Raw genomic sequence first — 16,123 nt, forward strand, 5'->3', positions numbered from 1 at the left:
GAGACCCAGTCACTAAGGACACATAGCCTGGATGTGGTGGAGCTGAACCTTTCTAGGGGGTGGCAGGATTTTTGGAAAAAACTACTTAGTGTTTTTGGCATTCCCAAGGCAGGCCCACATCCGATTTCTCCGCAGCCACAGGCTGTAATGGCTTCTAACAGGTAAGGACAGGAGAGGGTGGGGTTTGAAGCAGGGACTCAAACCCAGGCCCACAGATCTCAGCTTAGGATCTTCTTAGCACCGTAAGGTTCTTAGTGACATTAGAGAGTCTCCCTTGCTGTCAGCAGCCCTCAGTTTTGGGGGTACAACCCCGGATCCCAAAGATCAGCCCTTGGCTGGCGCAGGTGGGGCTGCTGCGGTCCTGGAGATTGGCCACCAGGGGTCGCTGTCGTCACACTCAGGGGCCTCCTCAGAGGGGTTCAGAGGGAAGCTTGGAACTGGGGACTAGGTCAGGAAGACTTCCGATGAGCGCTCTGTTAGGTGTGCCCTGAGGCTTTGAGACAGGAAACATCCTTCCCACCCCTATGCCCCCACCCCAGAAGGAGAGAAGGTGGCCTCAACTGCCTCTGAAGAGTTCAGGACCAAGTTGCTGTGTGCCCTCAGGCAAGTTGCCTCCCCTCTCTGAACTTGTTTCCCCTCTTTCAGAATAAGAGTCCTCATCCCTACTTCTCAAGTGCGGCTTCTTCCTTTTCCCTGAGGGCCTTCACCTTCTTTGGTGCCAAATTTAACACAATGGGCAGGCCCAGTTAGGGTGCACCAGAAATGAGACCCAGTGACTCCAGGTCAGGGTTGGGTTCCAGTTCTTGCTCTGCCACAAACTCATGAGTCCTTGTGATGTAATTGGGGAAACTGAGGTCCAGAGAGGAGAAAGGACTTACTCAGTTTCCCCAGTTGCATTTCAAGAGGCAGGATTTAGTATTTCCTGAAGTCCTGTTTGTTCCATGGCGTGTAAATAGAAACAAAAACTTAGGTGGTCAAAAAATTTAGAGAAATGCTGGGTTAGAGCTATCAGGGGGCTGGATGTGGTGGCTCACGCCTGTAATCCCAAGGTGGGAGGATCACTTGAGGTCAGGAGTTCAAGACCAGCCTGGCCAACATGGCAAAACCCAGCTCTACTAAAAATACAAAAATTAGCCAGGCTAAGTGGCACATGCCTGTAATCCTAGCTACTCGGGAGGCTGTGGCAGGAGAATTGCTTGAACCTGGGAGGCGGAGGTCACCGTGAGCCAAGATGGTGCCACTGCACTCCAGCCTGGGTGACAGAGCACGACTTTGTCTCAAAATAAAAAAGCTGAAAGGGTATCTTGCCTGCAGGATTTGTGAGAGTTTTTATATGTTAATGTGAATTGTGTATCTCCAAGAGCCGGGATAGGCGTGTTTCTGAAACTCTTTGTGCTGGGAAACCCACTTTTCAAGGTGACTGGGAAATTAGCTGCACTAGGTGAGCACGGGAACGCTACACCTAAGTCTATGCTACATCTTTTACCTAACGGCTCTGTGCCGCTGGGGTATTTGGCCACCCATCTGCTAAGTTAAACCTCACATGGTACGTACTTGAAAATATTAGCCTCATTTCATTTTATGAGACAAGGTCTTGTTCTGTTGCCCAGGCTGGAGCGCAGTGGTGCGATCATGGCTCACTGTGGCCTTTCTCCTTCACCCACAGGACGCCGGGGCAGCTGCGGCTCTGGGACCCAAGTCTGGGCCTGGGTTCTGGAGCCAAACTGGCCACATCTGGTGTTCAGTTGTTTTTCCCTTTTCCTCAAAGTGTCGCAGCTGGGAGCTTGGGCTGAGAATCAGACAGGCCTGTGGTCTATCCCAGCCACTGAGTTCTTCATGCTCAGCTGTGTGACTTTGGGTGAAGCGACTGCCCTTCTGTGGGCCTCACTGACCTCGTCTGTGATGTGGGCGCGTGCACCTCTGTGGCTCTGAGTGGTTGTGAGGACCGAGTAACGTTTAGCCCTGAGCCTGGTATCCGGTCGGCCTCTGTTGAACTGTGGGATCTCGGTAATTGTAGCAGCCCTCCCGGGCTCAAGTGATTCTCCCACCCCAGCCTCCTGAGTAGCTGGGACTACAGGTGCACACCACTATGCCCAGCTAATCTTAAAATTGTCTGTACAGATGGGATATCACTATATTGCTCAAGCTGGTCTCAAACTCCTGGGCTCAAGTGATCCTCCAGCTTTGGCTTCCCAGAGTGCTGGGATTACAGGTATGAAACACAGCTCCCGATCAGAGCCTCACTTTACAGTCGGGAAATAGGTGGCTCAGAAAGGATCACTTGCCCGGGGCCACATGCACCTGCCCACAGCCTCAGGATGGAACCAGTTCTGTCTAACCCTCAGACAACTGTATCCCACAGCACTCAGAGGGGTCCCTCTCACAGGACAAATCTGCCCTATCATCCTGACTACCCATCACCTGATGCCACCCCACTCCTTCCTTTGACAGATCTGGAAATTGAAGTTCAGAGAGGCACGCAAGTCACCCCGGGTCACACATGGAGTCAGTGGGATACTACGTTTTTTCCTGCCTCTTCCCCTCCCCCTGCCACTTGCTGGTGAGCTGATGATGGTGGCAATTTTTTTTTTTTTTTTTTTTTTGAGACAGAGTTTCGCTCTTGTTACCCAGGCTGGAGTGCAATGGCGCGATCTCGGCTCACCGCAACCTCCGCCTCCTGGGTTCAGGCAATTCTCCTGCCTCAGCCTCCTGAGTAGCTGGGATTACAGGCACGTGCCAGTAATTTTTTGTATTTTTAGTAGAGACGGGGTTTCACCATGTTGACCCGGATGGTCTCAATCTCTTGACCTCGTGATCCACCCGCCTCGCCCTCCCAAAGTGCTGGGATTACAGGCTTGAGCCGCCACCGCGCCCGGCCCTGATGGTGGCAATTTAAACAGAAAACCTTTAGTCCCTTGTTCTCATCTACCGCGCTGGCCGGACCCCACCTTCTCTGGTCAACGTTAGACGCGGGACCTTTAAGAGCGTCTGGGCGCACGTGGAGCTGGGCGTGGAGGAGTCCGGGCTGCAGCGAGGCAGCTGAGTAGCGCAAAGTTGGGAGTCACTGTTTTGATGGCAAGTGCAGAAGCTGGAACTTGCCTCAGTTTCCCCCCTCCAGAAATGGGGTTGTGGTCTAAAGACAGGGTTATGAGTGAAGAAAGCACAGAACCACCCTGGAAAGGTGAGTGTCCGCTCATCGCTTCCTCTGCGCAGATCTGCACCTAAGACCCGTGTTGGCCTCCTGGGGCATGTCTCTGACCTGGGGTCACCCCGTCTCTGATCTGGGGTGATCTTCTAATGGTCGCTGTGACCGGAAGTGATAGCCGAGGTTTTGTGCCTGCACACCTGGCCACCATATTGGATAGCTCTGTGGTAAAGGGTGAGAGCCCAAGACTGCTAAATAGGGAGAGAGGGGTCCTAGTGTCAGAACAGAGACCTAGGGGAAGACTGCCGCTCCTGCCGGGGGCCTGGGTCAGATGGCCGCTTCTCCTCTCGCCCCTTCACCCACAGGACGCCGGGGCAGCTGGGGCTCTGGGACCCAAGCCTGGGCCCGGGTTCTGGAGCCAAACTGGCCACATCCGGTGGTTGGCAGCTGTTTTCTATTCTCCGCCGAGTGTTGCAGCTGGGAACTCGGACTCAGAATCAGACGGGCCTGGGTTCTGTCCCAGCCGCTTCGCTGTTCTTCGTCCTCAGCTGTGTGACTTTGGGCGAAGTGACTGCCCTTCTGTGGACCTCACTGACCTCGTCTGTGATGTGGGTGCGTGCACCCCTGTTGCGCAGAGTGCTTCTGAGGACCGAGTAACGTTTAGCCCCGAGCCTGGTATCCGGTCCGCCTGTTGTAACTGTGGGATCTCGGTAATTGTAGCAGGGATAGTAACACTTTGGTCACGTGTCCTTCCCCATCAATGCGGTAATCAAAGGTGACTGACTGTATAAAGCATGCCAGAAAGGCTACCCTGGAGGGCACTTTTGAGATCAGCCAGCCCAGTTCCCGGATGGGGAAATGGAGGCACAAGGAGTCAGTGCTAGGATAGGGTGAGAGCCCCAGGCCCAGACTGCCATGCGCCTCCACATGCCATACACAGACCCCACCCCACAGGGGATGAGGAGCTTTTTTCAGGATAGCAGGTGCGTCCTTGGCCCTGGTCTCCAAATGTGAGGGACCTGGCATGGGCTGTGGCTCCAGCTTTGCCCATTTCACCTCTCCTGATGCCCCAGTGTGGGTATGCCTGGCGGTTGACCAAGGACGTGGGGACCTGGGTGACACCTGAGCCACAGGCCACGCCCAGCACTACACCTGGCCCAGACCTTGGTTTCCTGTCCGCTCCGAGTGCTCACCTGGTGCTTTTGTCTGCTTGAATTCCATCTCTGGTTCTGGTGCTGCCCCCTTGGGAGATGAATTGGTTGGGGCCCCTCACGGTGGCAGGACCGGAACCCAGGAGGCTGGGCCTGCTGGTTTGTCTCATCCAAGCTCCCCTGGGTTTCGGATGCCCCCGGGTGGGCTCTGATTATGAATGGGGATGGGGTGGAGCTCAGGGCCAGAATACCTCACTCCCTCTCAACATCCTGCAGCCGTTGCTCAGCTTGTGTTATCTATAAAGTGGGCATGATTTTATTACCTGCCTGATAGACGTAGGTGAGATCAGAAAAGCACCCTGTCAGTTGCCGTTTATACTAGCTGTGTCCTATCTGTGACGCAGCCCTCAGGCAGCCCCGCCTCTCCCAGCTCCTCACCCCGCAGGGCCCGGCTCCTGCTCCTCAGGGGCTGGGGTGTGTGCTTGGCTCACTGACCCAGTGCACGAGGGCCTGCATCCCGCTCTGGACACAGGAGCCTCCGTTTCCTCTTCCGTGGACTGGGTAGTACGCGCCGCCCGACTTGGGTGCCTGGTCTCAGGGAGGTGGACTACCCACCGCAGAGTCGAATCCAAGGCCTCCCTTCTGCCCTGGACTTCACCGCTGCCAGCCACCCTGGCAGGGCTCTGTAAATGGGAGGGAGGCCTGCCAGAGCCGGGAGCTCCCCAACTCCTCCGGCCTGATGTTGGGGTAGGAGGCCAGGGAGGGGAGGAGGCGAAGGCAGGGACAGGACACAGGGAAGAATCCGTGCTGTGAGGCTGAACCCCAGCTTCGCACAGATTTGCTGTGACCTTCTGCAGGTCGCTTTCACGTCCGAGTCTTAGTTTCTTCCTCCTGAACGCCTCCCACCCCGCCCGCAAGGGTGTTGTGAGGCTCTGGCAAGATGCAGTGAGTAGGAAAATGCCTGGTACACAGCCAGGGCCTAATAAATGCTGAGCTCCCTGGGGCAGGGGCGGTCTCCCGAAAATCCCCAGGCACCAGAGCAGGGGGTAGGTGGGCACCGGCGTGTCTGGCCTGGCTGAGATGGGGTTGGAGGTGGAGATGGCTGCTGCCTAGCCACTGGGGCCTGTCCCCCGCCCCACTGCCACCGTGGCCCCTTGGAGCCTGCCAGGCATAGAGGGAGAGCTGGGAAGGAATTGTGATGGAGGGAAGGTGCCATCCCCAGACCACCATGGAGGAAATGAGGAAGACAGCCCCCGTTTGGTTCTGTCTCTGCTGCTCTAGAGATCACTGGCTGTGGCGTAGCGGCCACCAGCCTGTGTGCTATATGACAGTGTCCATCTTGAAAGAGCTGGAAGAGGCGGGGCACTGAATGCAGAAGGCCCCATGCACAGTAGGTACCAGGAGGTTCCTGGCCTGCTTCCCTCCCGGCTGCAAGCCGGTCAGCTGGGAGGAGACAGCCCCTTTCACTCCTAAGGAGAGGGAGAAAGAAAACGAAAACAAGAGCTACAGAAGCAAAGCTGACAGCTGAGGCACCATCTGTGTTTTCCTTTTTTTTTTTTCTCTTCGTTTTTAAAACAATATAGTGCAGACTGCACTTCTCACAGTAGAATATAATGGTCAATTTTAGTATAAAAAAAAAAACATTCTCAGAGATTTGTAAATGCACTTAGTGCTTGAACAGGCCTTGGAGAGAGTTACAGTACCGCTTCCAGAGCGCCAGAGGGGCTAGGAGGTGGGGACTTCATGAGGGGACTCCTGCCTATCGTTTCCCCTTTGATCGTGTGGGACAGGCCTGGGAGGGTGGTTTGCAGGAAGGAGTTGGACTGGGTATCCCAGTTAAAACCAGGAGGATCCCAAGAGATCCCTCAAAGAAGGCAAGGGAGGTTCTCTCTGAATGAGATCTAAGATCACAGGCCCATCGTTCGCCCGTCGTGCCTTTGTGCGAACAGGAAACTGACGCCCCTTCCTCAAGATGTGGAAAATTGTAATAAATATACAAGTTTGGGTGAAAGTGGTGTCTCCGTGGACAGGGTGCCCTTGTGCAGTGCACAGCCTGCGTAACTGTACCCAGCAGCCCTATAAGATGTATTGGAGGGAAGCGGGAAGGTGGTAGTTCAGGGTTTGGAAAATGGGGATGTGGTGCAACTCTGTTAGGAAGGAATGGTGTGGGTGTGGGAGGAGGAACAGGGGACTAGTGTAGTCCTGGGGCCTCTGTTAGAGTGGTGGGGAGACACTTAGGGCCCAGTGACTTCCTATCGGCTCCCTGTGCCCTTTCCCAGAATACTGGGGAGCCAGGGTGGGGAAGCACAGCTGTCTGACCCCTGGGGGCTGCTTTGCCCTCACGCTGACTCTGGTGTGCCCGTCTCCTCCCTACCCCACCTTGGCCTGGGCCCGTCCCAGGAGACCCAGAAAAAACCATTCCTGTTTTTGAGTGGTTTCTCTCTCCTTGTCTCTGCCAGCTTAGATAGAGGAAGGCATGGATGTCAGTGGCTGCCTCCCCGCTCCACGGCCCTCCCTGTGTCCTGGGGCAACCAACAGTGGGGAGGGGCCTTGGTGTGTGAGGTCACCCTGCCCCCCTCCATCCGGTCACAGCGAGGCACCAGCCGGCCTGGCTTCCCTGTGGGCATCAGCAGGCACAGGGTGGGGCTGAGCGCCCCTTCGAGCTGCCCACCCTGTTCCGCGGCCTGCCTCCCAGCTCCGCACCCCGTCCGTGTGTCCGTGCGTCCGCAGGGCAGGCCTTATCTGTAGACAGGCAGGCGGATGTGGGCATGTTGGTGGTCGAGTAGCCGGGGCACCGCCACCGTCTCGTAGCCCTTGCCCAGCATCTGCTCCTTGATGCAGGGCGGCCGGATGTCATTGATGAGATACTCCAGCGACTGGAGGCTGCTGCTCAGCACTGACGTGTTGCACATGCTCTTGCTGGGCAGGCCCGAGAGGGCATCTGCGGAGGGCCCAGCCAGATCCCGGGCTGCCCCTGGCGCCAGCTCCGTGACCGCCACTGCCGCCGCTGGGTTGTAGCAGTCGCTGGTGGGGGTCACCAGCACACTGTTCCAAGGGGCCGCAAAGTACTGGCCCACGGTGAAGCTGGTGGGCAACCCCACACCACAGTTGAGGGGTGACCTGCTGGCCCGCTCATACGCCCGGCCCCCGCAAGCCTCAGGGGACTTGCTGGCCACCGTGCTTCCACTGTAGGCACGCAGCGGCTGGGGCGGTGGTGGGGGTGGTTTTTGCGGCCACAGCAGGTAATCTAGACCGCTGTCTGCATACCCTGCAGGCTTGGTGGCCCCAGCCAATGTCAAGGCTGGGGTGGCTCCCTGGCCCAGCTCGGTGCCTTTCCGGCAGTCGGGCAGACCGGCTGCGGCTGAGTAGGCCATGCTGGGGAAGCTGGGCACTGGGCCGTGCTTGGCAGGGCTGGGATGGGGAACAGCCACGCCCTGGCAGGCAGGGGGTGCGGCGCCAGGGGCCTGGCACTGCTGGTTGAGCTGGTAGAGGAGGCTGTGGATGGAGGGCAGGTTAGAAGGTGGCAGGGGCAGGCCTCGGCCTGGCAGGGGGATGACGGAGGTGGCAGTGGCAGCTGCAGGCAGGCTGGGCGGAGGAGCAGGCACCTCGGGTGGCTTGGCGTAGGCCAAGGCCCCCAGAGTGCTGGGCGCTGGGTAGGGCGCGATGCCCACCTGCACGGCAGCCGGTGACAGCTTGGTCCGCTTGCCCTCGGCGCTCTTGAGCACACTTTTGGCGGGCCCAGCCGGTGCGGCCACGCTGGAGGAGGAGACCGCAGCCTTGACGATGGCCAGAAGGCCCTGGTAGCCGGCGGTGTGCTGCGGGTAGGGGCTGTAGCGCTGGCCGCTGGTGTCATAGCCATTGACTGTGCGGCTGAGGTGCTTGTGCTGGGGCACACGGATGTTGGTGGGGAAGATCTTGATGGACAGCGGGCTGTTGGCCACCTTCTCAGCGTAGGCATCCAGCTCTGCCGGGCTCGGGTAGCGGGAGGAATGCATGGCGCTGGCTACTGCCTCGCCTGGGGGAGGAAAGCATGTGTGAGAGCCCATGGGAGGCCACGCCCACCTCTCCCTGCAGGGCTCACGAGCCCCTCGCCACACTAATTTCCCATTCATTTCGCTCTTCCTTATTCCTTCTATGTTTTTCAACTTTGGATGTAAGTGTAAGGTGCAGGGAATTGCCTGCAACGTAAGCTTGATGAACTCTCACAAAAGGAAAACACCTGCTTTATGGCACCCAGGCCAAGAGACAGGACATTGCTAGTCCCCTACAGGGTCCCCGAGCCCCTCCCAGACTCTAACCACACCCACGCTGACCTAACCGTTACCGTGGACTGGCTGTGCCTGGCTTGTGTACGTGGTGAGAGGGAATTCTACATGTGCTCATTAGCACCTGGCTTCTGTCACTTCCTACTGTGTAAGAATCATCCAGGTGGCCGTGTGGGAAGTAGTTCAGTCTGTCTCGTTGCTGTGTGGTACTTGTTGTGTGACTATGCTGCAATCTGTTCATCATTTCTGTTCTTTATTTTTTTTATTTTTTTATTTTATTTTATTTTTTAGACGGAGTTTCGTTCTTGTTACCCAGGCTGGAGTGCAATGGCGCGATCTCGGCTCACTGCAACCTCCGCCTCCTGGGTTCAGGCAATTCTCCTGTCTCAGCCTCCTGAGTAGCTGGGATTACAGGCACGTGCCACCATGCCCAGCTAATTTTTTGTATTTTTAGTAGAGACGGGGTTTCACCATGTTGACCAGGATGGTCTCGATCTCTCAACCTCGTGATCCACCGGCCTCGGCCTCCCAAAGTGCTGGGATTACAAGCTTGAGCCACCGTGCCTGGCCTCTGTTCTTTATTTTTAAAGACAGGGTCTTGCTCTGTTACCTGGGGTTGAGTGCAGTGGTGCAATCATGGCTCACTACAGCCTCGACCTTCAAGGCTTCAGCGATCTTCCCACCTCAGCTTTCTGAGGAGCTGGGACCATAGGCATGTGCCACCACACCTGGCTAATTTTTGTATTTTTTGCTGAGATGGGGTTGCACCATGTTGGCCAGGCTGGTCTCAAACTCCTGAGCTTAAGTAATCCTCCCGCCTCAGCCTCCCAAAGTGTTAGATTACAGGCACAAGCCACTGTGCCTGGCCCATCCTTTCTATTCTTTTTTTTTTTTTTTTTTTTTTTTTGAGACGGAGTTTCGCTCTTGTTACCCAGGCTGGAGTGCAATGGCGCGATCTCGGCTCACCGCAAACCTCGCCTCCTGGGTTCAGGCAATTCTCCTTTCTCAGCCTCCTGAGTAGCTGGGATTACAGGCGCGCACAACCATGCCCAGCTAATTTTTGTATTTTTAGTAGAGACAGGGTTTCACCTTGTTGACCCGGATGGTCTCGATCTCTTGACCTTGTGATCCACCCGCCTCGGCCTCCCAAAGTGCTGGGATTACAGGCTTGAGCCACCGCGCCCAGCTCCTTTCTATTCTTGATGGCATTTGGGTTGTTACTAGCTGACAGAAATAGTGCCACAGGCCAGGTGAGGTGGGTCACACCTGTAATCCCAGCACTTTGGGAAGCTGAAGTGGAAGGATTGCTTGAGCCCAAGAGTTCAAGATCATCCTGGGCAACAGAGTGATACCCTGGCTCTATGGAAAAAAAAGGAAATTAGCCAAGCATGGTGGTGCATGCCTGTCATCCTAGCTACTTTGGAGGCTGAGGTGGGAGGATCACCGGAGACCAGGAGATGGAGGCTGTAGTGAGTTGTGATTGTGCCACTGCATTCCAGCGTGGGCTATTGAGCAAGACCTTGTCTCAAAAAAAATAAAAGTAAATAAATACAGTGCCACAGCCCCTAGCACATGCAGAGTTCTGTTGAAAATATGCCCAGGAATGGAATTTCTAGGTCACAGGGGAGAGACCTCTACCCTGCCTGGCTTCGGGAGAAAATGCCTGACTGTTTGCCCGTGAGGCTGTGTCAGGCTATAGTCCCACCCGCAGAGCAGAGTTCCAGTGGCCCCACAACCCTGCCGGTGCTTGGTGTCATCTTTCATTCTGTCACTGCTCTGGGGGACATTCCTTCCTTCTAACCCCTTTATCCTCCCCTTGCCTCCCTTCCTCGCCTGTGAAACGGGATGATGACCCCTTGCCCACCTCATGGGCCGGTTAAGCGTGCTCCTATGTGAACACAGGGCAGATGGGGCCTAGCGCCAGGGCGAGTTGCTGCTAGTGGCTTCCTCCTCGCTCAGTCCAAAGCCAGGTGAGGAGGAGGGGCTCTGCCACCCCTTGCTCTTGCTTCCTGAGTCTACCAATCACCTGCAAGGCCAGTGTGGCTGCCGCTGCCTTTTTAGTGAGCCATCTGCGTGGGGCTGAAGGGTACACTCTGTGCGGCAGACTGACTGTCCCCACTGTAAGTAGACACAACTAGCCTTGCCATGGGGGAAGAGGGCCATGGTGGGCAGACTCCTGCCCCCATCCAAAGCTCTCCTGGTCCTGAGACATTCCCAAGGATAGCCCACGACCTTCCCAGGGCCGAAGGCATGTGGAGATGGTGGTAGTGGAATTCCATGAGGCAGATGGAATGGCCCTGGGCATGTAGTTTGCCCAGCTGAGCCTCAATTTTCCCACTTGTAGAATGGGGGTCATGATCATGCCAGGCCTGCAAGGTGGCCTCAAGGAATGGCAGCGCCAGGGGGCTCAGTAGGGGAGGAGGTGCGTGATAGGTGCTTGGAGCTCATGACTCTCGGGGTGCTTGGGAGAGGAGCTTCACCACTCAGCCTCTGCTTCCTCATCTGTAAAATGGGGTGAAACTGCGAATACTACTTCCCAAGGTGGGAGGGTTTGACAGGTCATGTGTGGTAGATGGCATTAACAAAAGCTGGTGTTCTGTGAGTGTATTAATACCTTTCTCGTCTGCCCAGAGAGAGGGCCCTCCCAGAAAAGAAAGGGGAAGGGGGCTCATCCTGCCCTTCTGACGGGCACAGGTGGGACTGGCATCGCAGCTGGGGACACAGTGCAGACCCTGTTCCCTTCCCTAGGCCTCCCCACCGATCAGGAGCCTGCACACCATGCCCCATCCTTCCAAAGCATCGTCCCTGACACCCTGGCGGGACATGGGCTCCAGAGACAGCTTCCCAAAAAGAACTGCATCCCAGTTAAGTCCTGAGCCACCGGTGGAAGGGGTGAAGCGGGAGGAGAGAAACAGATTTCAGGCAGAGGAAACAGCTGAGGCGAAGGCCCGGAGGCAGGGAACTAGTAGGGGTGGGAACTGTAAATAACTCAGGAGGCGCTCGGGAGCTCGGGGCAGGCTTGCAGAGGAGAAGCCCAAGAGGTGGCCGGCCAGGAGTGCCTCCAGCCCGGGCTGGAAGTGCGTTTGCACTGCAGGACAGTGGCTCTCGCTGCACAGGGCGCTCTGGCTGTGTGGGGACATGTTTGGCTGGCACAGCTAGGGCTGGAGGTCCTACTGTCATCAGGTGGGTCGTGGCCCGGGATGCCGCTAAACATCCTACAATGCACAGGACAGCGCCGCCACAAAGAAGGGCCCCATCCCAATTGTCAGCAGGGCCAAGGGGGAGAAGCCCCGACCTGGGGCACTGGGCAGCCATGGCAGGTTGTAAGCAGGGTAGGGCATGGGCAGGCCTATGAGCCTATGCAAATGAGCTTCAGTCTGCTCAGCTGCCTCCACCCCGGGGTGAAAGGTGTGGCCTGACCTGGGCAGGGCAGTGGGGAGTGAAGAAGTGGGCGGCTCTCCGACCATCTGGCCTCACTGGCTGGGCAAGTAGACCGGCCACCCTGACTCTGCCCAGGGCAGCCCCCTCCTAAGTGGCCTAAAATAAACTCGGTGTGGAGAATGGAAATGTCACTTTGGCCAACGGGGGAATCTTTCTCTGAGATTGGATTTAAACTACATTATACAAGCAATTTCATGGGCACTTAGCGCCACTCGGAGAGTCCCACAAAAAAGGGACCAGCTCTTCATTTACCAGCCATAAATCAGCACTTGCTATAATGAGCACAAAAATGTCACTTTTATGCAATTTTACAGATGAACAAAACTGGTGAAATTAACTGTGGTAACCTACTGGAGTCAGCAAAAGCAGCTGCCGGGGAAAAAAAAATTATATCTGTATGTATTTTTGTTCCTCTTAAAGTCTCTTCCCAAGCAAGTTTCTGCCACTGTGGTGTGAAAACTCATTTGTCCTCACCATTATACTTTCATTTGGAGTTTATCTTGAGTATCCAATGAGCCACCAACTGTGAAAATGATTAAATCTACAAAATCTATCTAATAGATGGAATAAATTACATGTTTAAAACCTTAAGAAGAAAAAAAAAGGAGTGCCTGTTCCTAGTCCCCATTCACTGAAAGGAAGGGCATTTTGCCGGCCTTCTGGTGGAGCTGATGGTAGCACCGTAATACACAAGCTCATTTGGTGAGTGTCTAGCATGTGCTAGGCTCCATGCCCATGGCATGCCTGCCTGCCTGCCTATCTTCCTTCCTTCCCTCCCTTCCTCTCTCTTTCCCTCCCTCCCTTCCTTCCCCTCTTCCGACAAGGTCTCAGGGTATAGAGTACAGTGGCACGATCATAGCTCACTGCAGCCCCCACCTCCCAGGCTTAAGCAATCCTCCTGCCTCAGCCTCCAATGTAGCTGCGACTATAAGGGTGCGCCACCACACCTCGCTAATTTTTATATTTTTTGTAGAGATGGGGTCTCACTATGTTGCCCAGGCTGGTCTTGAACTCCTGAGCTCAAGTGATCCTCCCACTGTGGTGTCTCAAAGTGCTGGGATTTCAGGCCAGCCCTTTGAGATGCCACCGTGCCTAGCCTCCGTGGCTTTTCTTGATGACTCGTGTTTGGAGGCCTCAACAACCCAGAGGTGGGAGGTGGTCCCCATTTTACTGATGAGGAAACAAATTATGGCATTTGGCAGCTGGCCTCCATGATCTGCCACCCGCACCAGTGATTTTATACCTCCTGGTATTCATGCCCTTGTCCAGTCCCTGGGACCCACTCCAAACAGGACTGACCTGTGTAACTAGTATGATACTCTGAAAGTGAAAGAATACAGCTTCCAGGGCTCAGTCATAAAAGTAGTTGTGGCTTCTTCCTTGCTCTGAGAGAAGCCAGTGCTGTGTCAGGACACTGGAGGAGCCCATGGAAAGAGAGGCTCATGTGGCCATGAACTGCAGCCTTCAACCAAGAAGGTCATCTGAGACTTCTTGCAAGCAGACCCTCCAGCCCCAGTCAGGCCTTCAGATCAGAGTGCAGCCCCGGCCAATATCCTGGCTGCAACCTCATGAGAGACCCTGAGCAGAACCACTCAGCCAAGCTGCTCCCAATTTCCTAAGCCACAGAAACCCTGAGAGATACTAAGTGACTGCTGCTGTCTTGAGCCACCAAGTTGTGCTTGTCACACAGCAACAGGTGACTCATGCAGGCCCTGCTGTACAGAGGGGGAAGTGGAAGCTCAGAGGTTCCCAAGAGCATGCACACAGCAAGGGTAGGGCTGAGATTCGGGCCCAGTGTGTCTGCTTTCCAGGCTGTCTTCACCCTACCTCCACCCTGAGCAGGGCAAAGCCCTTCACGAGGCTCTCCCTCCCCATCTTCCCTAGAATCAGGAGGACAGTCCTGATGAGGGACCACAGAGTCAGCCTAGAGGCTCAACGAGGCAGGGAGGCCACCCATCAGAGGCCACCCAGGCAGGCAGCTCTCAAGCCTGCCCTGGGCTTCTGCCTTGCACCTAGCAACTGCTAGCTGGTGGCCCTGAGCCCCAGTCCCTCCTAGAGATGGGCTTGGGGGAGCTGCTCAGTCCTCCAACGTGCTTCGAATGTGAGTGCCTTCAGGTGGGGCATGGGCCTCTAGGTTGCTGGAGTCCCTGCCTTAAGCGTGACCTGGCCACAGTGCCCCAGTGGCCTGTGGAAGCCTTTGGGTTTGCAGCTCCTCCTTTACATACTGTTCCCTGAAGGACTTTCTCCTGAGCCCACCCATGGGTGCCTCGAGTACCAGCCTGTTCTGCCAGAGTACCAGTGGAGGTGGCTTGGGGCCCCAGGCTCCTTGGGGCCCTGACCCCAGCCTGATGAAGGCTCCAGACTCTCCTTTGAACGTGGGCCTGGCTGTGGGCGTTCAGTGCGGTTGCATAGCCCCGTTTTGGTAAACGTAGTAGTGACAGGAAAAGGCCTCACATGAAGGAAGTGGGTGAGCCTGCGGGCTGGGGCAGGCTTCTTAGCAGTGGCAAGGATGGCGGAGAGGAGCCTGCGGCCTCGTGACTCCACTTTATTGAATAGGATGCCACGTACTCCTGGTACAAAAAAAAAAAAAAAAAAAGGATGCCACGGAAATGGCTCCGTGTGACTCATGGCTGGGTTGCAAGAGGCAATGTGGCTTCTACCTGCAGTGTGTTATCTCAGGACCTCCATCCTTAGAACCTGGCCACCGTGTTCTGACAAAGCTGACACCTAACACATGAGCACACAGGTTGTCAGAAGATTTCCGTGGCCCCTACCCCCACCGGGACATCATGGGGCAGCTGCACCCTCCCCACTGTGCCCTGCCCCTGTTCCTGACCGTAAGTGACTGTTTGGCACTGCTGAGTTTTGGGGTGACTTACTCGACAGCCACAGTAACCAGAATAGCAGGGCATGGGGACTGAGTGGCAGGACAGAGGGGCACCTGGCTTGGACAGGGTGGTCAGCAAAGAAGGCTCCTCTGATAATGTGGCTTTGGAGTACAGAGTGGAGGGAGGTAGGGGAAGGAGCCCTGCGGAGAGCCGATGGAGGGTAGTCTTGGTGGACAGGGGTGGCGAGTGCACAGGACGTGGGACCTGGTGCAGCTGGGGAAGCAGTGGGGGGTGGGGGCTGGAGAGGTGGGAATGCGGTGCAAACCGGCGGGCCGCAGGCCACTGCCGGGTCGGGGTGTTTCCTCCACGTTGGAGGGTTCTGAGCAGGGAAGGGACAGGTCTTCCTAAGACTCAGGCTGCTGGCTGGAATGGGGCTGTGGGGACAGAGGAAGGGCTGGGAGCTGCCACACCCAGGGGCCCTCAGAAGCAATGGGACTTGTGGGCACTAAACATGAGGTTTGAGAGGCCCTGTCGACGTGGGGGATACAGATGGGGCAGGCACATGGAAAGAGGCGGCTCCCACGTGGCTGTGCAAGACCCTTGCGGGCTCTCTCCTTCTCTGGAAGGGGGTGGAACCAAGGCGTGAAGAAAGAAGCCCCAAACGCTGACAACAGCCCGCCTGGGGAGAGGCAGCGGGTTATGTAATGGCAAGGGGATTTTATTTCTCAGTGCTTTTCTGTAATTGCCAGCAGCCAGTGACCGAGTATTGATTTAGGATGGGGGAGGGGCGCACAGCTCCCCGCCCTCCTCAGTCCTGCCTGGAGCCTGGGGCAATGCCCTTGGCGGCTGCATCAAAGCTCCTCTCACTCCCTTGGCCCTTCCTGGCTCCCCACCCAGCAGCTTCTGCTCCTGGGAGGAGCACAGAGGTCTGGGGGGCAGCCTTACACGCCTGGGGTTAGGGCTGCAGGTGGAAAGTGGACTCCGGAGCTATGGATCTGGTTCAAATCCCAGCCCTGCCGCACACTGGCTGTGTGGCCTTAGGCACACCACTGTCCCTCTCTGAGCTTTCATTTTCCCTTATGTAAATGGGTGAATGTGCGCACACCTGGGAGGGGTCTGTGTGAGAGGTGTTATGAGGCGGCCTAGCTCAGTGCCTCCCCTCAGTGGGCGTGTGTTGTGGGGGGCCCCCTCCACTGCCTCCAAGCTTCCAGCTGCCTCTCTAACACCCCCCACTGAGGTTGTGCCTGTGTGAATCTGAGCTGCACAGGTGGCATTCAAGGCCCTGGCCACCTG

The 16,123-nt window shown here is 56.3% G+C and overlaps 1 protein-coding gene across 1 annotated transcript in view; it reads right to left on the minus strand.

Moving 5' to 3' along the window:
* Window positions 1-5,831: 5,831 nt before the first annotated feature.
* The window catches only part of FAM222A (family with sequence similarity 222 member A), a 55,961-nt gene continuing 45,669 nt past the window's right edge, over window positions 5,832-16,123 (minus strand). Inside the window, exon 3 of the mRNA XM_003932268.4 lies at window positions 5,832-8,311. Within this exon, the coding sequence (XP_003932317.1) occupies window positions 7,035-8,311 (1,277 nt within the window). The 3' untranslated portion in view covers window positions 5,832-7,034. The remainder of the gene's footprint in view (window positions 8,312-16,123) is intronic.

Source organism: Saimiri boliviensis, chromosome 7, assembly GCF_048565385.1.
Source record: "Saimiri boliviensis isolate mSaiBol1 chromosome 7, mSaiBol1.pri, whole genome shotgun sequence".
NCBI lineage: Eukaryota > Metazoa > Chordata > Mammalia > Primates > Cebidae > Saimiri > Saimiri boliviensis.